Source organism: Juglans microcarpa x Juglans regia, chromosome 1D (genome assembly GCF_004785595.1).
Source record: "Juglans microcarpa x Juglans regia isolate MS1-56 chromosome 1D, Jm3101_v1.0, whole genome shotgun sequence".
Taxonomy (NCBI): Eukaryota; Viridiplantae; Streptophyta; class Magnoliopsida; order Fagales; family Juglandaceae; genus Juglans; species Juglans microcarpa x Juglans regia.
In genome coordinates this window covers 14,128,838-14,134,957 of record NC_054594.1, presented here as the reverse complement: position 1 = coordinate 14,134,957, position 6,120 = coordinate 14,128,838, and the positions used below count along the sequence as shown (strand labels likewise).

Sequence of the window (6,120 nt, the reverse complement as noted above, 5' to 3'; positions counted from 1 at the left end):
TATTCCTTCAATAAAGTTCCAATTGAAGCAGATCATGTAAGAAATGTTCCCTTAACATTCCTTCTCAACTCGGTTGATCAAATAAAAAACCATAAAAAAATACCCAAAATTACAACAAATAAGACAGGAGCTTCTCATAACATCTTCAGAGTCATCATTGATACTTATTGTAGAAATAAAATATATAGCCTATCGCCTCAAGGTGTGCAGAATGTACTCAGCATACAGGTCCCTGCATCAATTTTAACGTACCAACTTTAGTTTGTGCAAGTGTGGAAAATTGTTCAGCAAATCTCCCATGTTGCTAGACTTACATTGAGTACTGGATGGCTTCAATGGCAGTTGTTGAAGGTAAAAAGTCATTGACTGCAACCTCTTTGTTCTCATTCTTCTTGTCTGTCAAATATATCACGAAACATCCCAATATTATACATTAACATCAAATAAACTTACAAATCTAAAGTTGGGAAACAAGTTTTAGATGTAATAGTTTGAAAGGTTACAGTCTTCAAAGAAGCGGCGGATCTCGGACAAGCGATGAGGGGCAAGCTCTTTGATGTCAGTATAGTGCTTATACTCTGGATCATCAGCGCACACTGCAATTATCTTATCATCTTTCTCTCCCTGGATTGAAGGCACAAAGCTGTTATTACCAATCTAAGACATGAAATTCCAAATGTTCTGTTTGTTCAGCTCTTTGAAGGTGTACCTGGTCAATCATAGGCATAAGTCCTATGGCTCTGGCTCGGAGAAAGCAACCAGGAAGGACGGGCTCCTATTCAAGTCATAGACGGTTTAGGATGGTGTTGTTAACATGAAGCTCAAACATGCAAACACCAAGAACTCTAGTAAATTGACAACATAGTACGTGGTGGCAAATTCATCACTGGCAATTTATTTGGTAGATTTGTGGCAAATTTGTTGAACTAGTGCAATGGCTTGGAGAAAAGTGAAAAAAGAAGAAGTGAAGAGCAATGTGCGCTTTGTGTCTCAATATATGAAAAACCCAGGAATTTACAGTTTGTATTCAGGGATCTCTGGAAATGGAATATATAGGTAAACATTGGAACTTTCTACAATAAATTATTCTTTTGTATACTCAATAAGAAATATGTCGAGAATTTAACAATATCAGAATTATCTAGAAAATATGACAGTCAACACTCAAAGAACTGAGAAATGAGAATTTTCTATTGAATACATAAAATAGGAACACTAAAAAATTACCTGCATTAGAACTAAAACATCCAATGGGTCATTGTCTTCACACAATGTGCGAGGAATGAAACCATAGTTATGAGGATATACTACTGACGAATACAAAATACGATCAACCTGAGCAATTGATGCAGATGGTAAGATCAATCGGATGGAAGATATCTAATCAAAGTACAAGGTAGCAAAATGCAAGAACTAAGATTCTCCCGGAATAGAAGTATAAATCAAAAACTCTTCCAAAGATCTTACAGTCCTCATTCAGCAGAAACACCCAAAAAAAGTATTTGGACTGGAAGCATTTTGAACCAACCTTTTCTAGTTAAGTATGCTTCAACGCAAAGCTGAAAGAATATACTTTTCAGACTAGCACTAAAATCTTCCATTTAAGAGGACGAAATGGTCAATACCTTAATTAGTCCTGTCTTCTTGTCAAGCTCATATTTCACCTTACTTCCCTTTGTGATCTCAACAACCTGTATCATTCCAATTAGTAATACAACAAAGAGATACATTAGAAAATGTGCCTGAAGAAAATGAGTTTCATATTTAAAAGTTGAAAATTCTTGCTAGGAAAGAGAAAGTACTGGAAATTTAAGAAGGCTGAGAAAAGTTGGCAGCTGGGAAATGGAGTCTAATTGATGTTGAGAATAATTTGCATGGAAAGGGGTGATGGTCACAAAATTAGCCTGCAGCACTAATGTTTTACCCACTGGGATAAAAGGGAATGCTGCTGGATTGGGTTGCATGGGAATGACCATAAAGAAGGTGTATCTGCTTTGATAATTCTTATTGGACAAGTGATATTTGCATGCGGGGAAAGAGTTAGAGATTCATAAAGAAACAGAAATTACTGTGCTGAGATGGTGATCTTAACCGCATGCTAGAAATCTCACTTGAACATTTTTTTAGCATGTTACCACCCAAAAAATAAAAAAACAAAGTTAATATCTTCTAGTAGGTCCCCCTTCTAAAATTTGAGGGAGATTTTGGTTGGCATTATTGGATGCGCTACAATCAATACAGAAAATACAGAAAAAAAAATAAGGCAGACAAAATTCAAGGGCTGAACATGTTTATTCCCTTCACTAACAAACCACTTCATATTGTAAAGCCAAGTTCCAAAACATACACAGTTGAAAACATGAGGTGCTCCAGGTCCTGCAGACAAAGTTTTATGGAACAGAATTAGTACCTTTAAGTTTATATGAACACTGAATATAGTGGGTTTATACATACCAATCTCAAGATCATGCCAAGGGTGTGCAGCAACTGATCTCCTTGACAAAGATGAAAGGATTCTCTCATTCAATCGGGGAACTGAACGTTGAGCATGATTTTCTTTAGCTTCAATTTCATGTGCCTCGTCACTCATCTCTAATAAGATGCAGAAAAAAGTATCACATGTTATAAAATATTAAAATTAATGAAGCTGTGGATTCAAAAACTCTGGCTCTTAAATCAGGATGACAAATATGAGAATTAATTATTTCAGTTGCAGGAGGTGGCAATGCCATAATCCTTATGCAGTCTGATATTTAGCAGCCAAGATTATATACAAATCACTCTATAAGCAAATGACATTCGGATCAAATACACTTCCTTTTTGTGAAAATAGAATGTAAGGAGATATGGTGGATCAAGAGCCCATTACAAAACTTGTGTTTGTGTGTGTGGGCTGATCCAAAATAACCACATTAAAGGCTCATATGTGTCATTTGATTTTATGGAGTCTAGTAGTCTACCAATGAAGTCATTCAAAATGCCTCACATCAATTAGTATGATCGAGGATGATTAAATCCAGAATAATATTGTTCTCCTATTAACATCCTAATTAAAATCTTATGAGACCTTCTACATACAAGCTGGTGTGGAGGACATACTCTCCACACTGCTGATATGGCAAAATTTGATTTGTAAGAGATGTTTAAAATTAAAATATTTTACTAATCAAATTATAATATGTCAGCAGTGTGGACCGGCTTGCAAGTTTAATTTTTCAAATCTTATACCTAAGCAACACCCGTATTTGAATTGAAATATTTTGACATGTCTTCTTTTTTATACATCTTTTATTTTCAACAGCTCACCTGGTTATCATCAGCCCGAAACAAATCGGTGATGAATTTTGGAAGTTCTGTAGTGAAAATGAAACAGAATGAATTAATCCACAATTATCTTAAAGGTATACGAAACTTTCTAACCATTGTGCTTAGAAATTGAGACTTGAGTGCTTTAATAAATAGAGTTATGCTATTTATAAGTCTAGTGTGTAACATACCACTTACTGTGGACCCATTTTATTCATAAAAAATGTCAAATTACCAATACTGACATGACAAGCTTCCATATCATCTTGGTATGCTTGGAGCATCAATAAATAGGTTTGCAAATTAAAGTTATTCTTTGGGAATTCACCTCCCTAACTATCAAAAAGTTGCGATATACCTCATTTTCCCTTTTAAATTAAAAGATAAAATTACCGATCAAAAAATTAAAAGATAAAATTACATCAGAAAAAGCAAACCTAATAAATTACATCTATTAAATTAAAAGAAATATAAATTTTTCAACAAACGTTTTTTAAAATAAATATTTTTTAGAAAACAATTTCTTAAAAAATACGTTTGTTACTTTCTATATTTTTTTGTTTTGAAATTAATTTTCAGTTTTTATGTTTTTAGTTCTTATTATTGTTTCTTTGAATTCTCAACCTTATTTATTTAATTTTTTGTTTGAATTACATATCAAGAGCATTCATATCAACATATAAATTAGACGGGCTACATTGTAATTTTCTGAGAGTTTGAGGTGGTGATTGTCAAAATTGATTAAAAAAAAAGTTAGCCCCACGGGCCACAACCCACACGCATTAGAATGGCAGAATGTACAAAATGGAAATGGATCCACCATATTTAGGTGCAGATTAGGACTTCAGAAATCTACTGTACATACTACTGTTAGAGATCAATCACGACACCTACTGCAACATATGACAATAATCCCAATACAAAGAACTTTATTACGACTCTGCGTAAAGCAGGTAAAACCTAAGAACATATGCGAAATCTGGTATCTAGAAAAGGCGATCGAGAACATGCGATCCAAGAAAAAGACGGAAACGTAGTAATGCAAGAAAAAAGAATAAATCAGTAGAAACATACCGAAAAATGTGGTAGATCGTGGGAGAGCTCGAAATATGGTTTTGGAAGAGAGGAGAGATAGAATATAGATGGGCGAAGGTCTTAGCCCAGCACTACGGCCCCTCACATTTATAGAGCGAGAGAGAGCGAGAGAGAGGGATGGGGTTGGTCAATTCTACGAAGCCCTGCCTAGTGTCCGTTGGGGAGAGAAGTTAGCAGCGTCGTCCACATGCTCTCCTCTCCAAATTTTCAGTGGTTATTCTATAATGCTTAATTGCTAACGTAATAGCCGTACTTTTTTTACCAAATATTAAAATAATAATTTACTCACAACACTTTATACAACACTATATAATAATATGTTAAACGAGAAATATTTTTATAAAATTATATTTTTTTATAATATATTTTATAAAAATACCTCTCATTTAATATATTATTATACGATATATTATATAAAATATTATGAATATATCATTACTCTTAAAATAGTCCCCGTACTTTGTTTCTTTGTGCGGATTAATTGATAAATTTAATACTCTTTTAAGTTCTTAACTCTATTAAATAGTCTCTCCCCTGAGCAGATTTGGGTCCGTTTGTAACTTAAGATATTGTAATCAATTCAATTCAGTTAATCTAATATTTAAATATTTAATTTTTAAATTATTAAATATTATTCAATTTAAAATCTCTTTACACCTAAAATTCATAATTTATTTTAAATCAAAACTTCTTTACACGTAAGATTCATAATTTTTTTTAACTTTCTATAAATATATTTAAATTCATCTTAACACTCTAATACATATAAACTCATCTTAAGTGAATTTCACAAAACTCAATCTATTATCTTAATTCACTATTATTTATAAAAGATTCAATTCATTTCAACTTAACTCAACGTCTAAACAAGACTTAAAGGGTCGCTGCATGGCCACCTACTTTTTTTTTTTTGTTACAATATATTGCGATGGTTTTTAATTTAAAGAAATAATATTTGTAGTTATAAAATACATAAATATTGTACACTTTTTTTAAAAAAAATAAGTAAAAAATTAAATTTTTTAATATGAGATCTTTATAAAAAATTATTTTTTTAATAATAAATTTTATTTTTTTTAAATAAATAGACATTACATAATTTATAATTATATGTAACATTATTCTAAATTTAAAACATATCTTTTGTTATTTTTATTTTATTAAAAATGTATCAACATCGCATTGATGGTAATGATGTGGTATGTAGTTAGTAGGTAGCACGGTCTTCATTACTGGAATTGACCTGATCGAAGAAAATTAGGAAAATGTTCCTATTCCTCTAATTTATGAGTGGCCAGAGCACGCTTAGTTTTGACGGCTAATTGTTTTTACAATTTTTATTTATTTTTTATTCATTTTTTTAATATATTTAAATATTTTTAAAAAATAAAAATATATAAAAATATATTTAGAATCACTTTCTTAATTATTAAATAAAAATAAAAAATAATTTTTTTTCTATAACAGTCAAGTACAACGATAAAAATTGGTAGGCAAAATAATTTTTCCGTGTTTTATTGACTGAGTTATTCTATTCAACAATTTTATATTACAAATTTGTCCCACATCGACTATTGTTTTTTTATTTTATTTTTCTAAACAGATAAGTGATGTAGCGCTGCTAAGGAGAATTAGGTATGATTTAAATAGCATTAGGTATGATTTAAATAGCAAAATCCTTTCAACTTATTTTATCTCATTTTAAAATTCAAACATCAT

General features: G+C 31.3%; 1 protein-coding gene across 2 annotated transcripts; it reads right to left on the bottom strand.

Moving 5' to 3' along the window:
- Positions 1 to 4,624, bottom strand: LOC121250600 (soluble inorganic pyrophosphatase 1). Of its 2 annotated transcripts, XM_041149754.1 has the most exons (9): positions 4,381 to 4,624; positions 2,455 to 2,592; positions 2,348 to 2,376; positions 1,626 to 1,691; positions 1,228 to 1,335; positions 710 to 775; positions 504 to 624; positions 315 to 396; positions 1 to 232 (listed from the first exon to the last, which is right to left on the bottom strand). In XM_041149754.1, exons 2-9 carry the CDS (start codon positions 2,588 to 2,590, stop codon positions 190 to 192), a joined length of 651 nt encoding a protein of 216 aa, XP_041005688.1. In that variant the 5' UTR covers positions 2,591 to 2,592; positions 4,381 to 4,624; the 3' UTR covers positions 1 to 189. The 2 variants fall into 2 exon arrangements, with proteins under 2 accessions (XP_041005688.1, XP_041005695.1); XM_041149761.1 differs by lacking the exon at positions 1,228 to 1,335 and having other exon boundaries at positions 4,381 to 4,618.
- Positions 4,625 to 6,120: the final 1,496 nt, after the last annotated feature.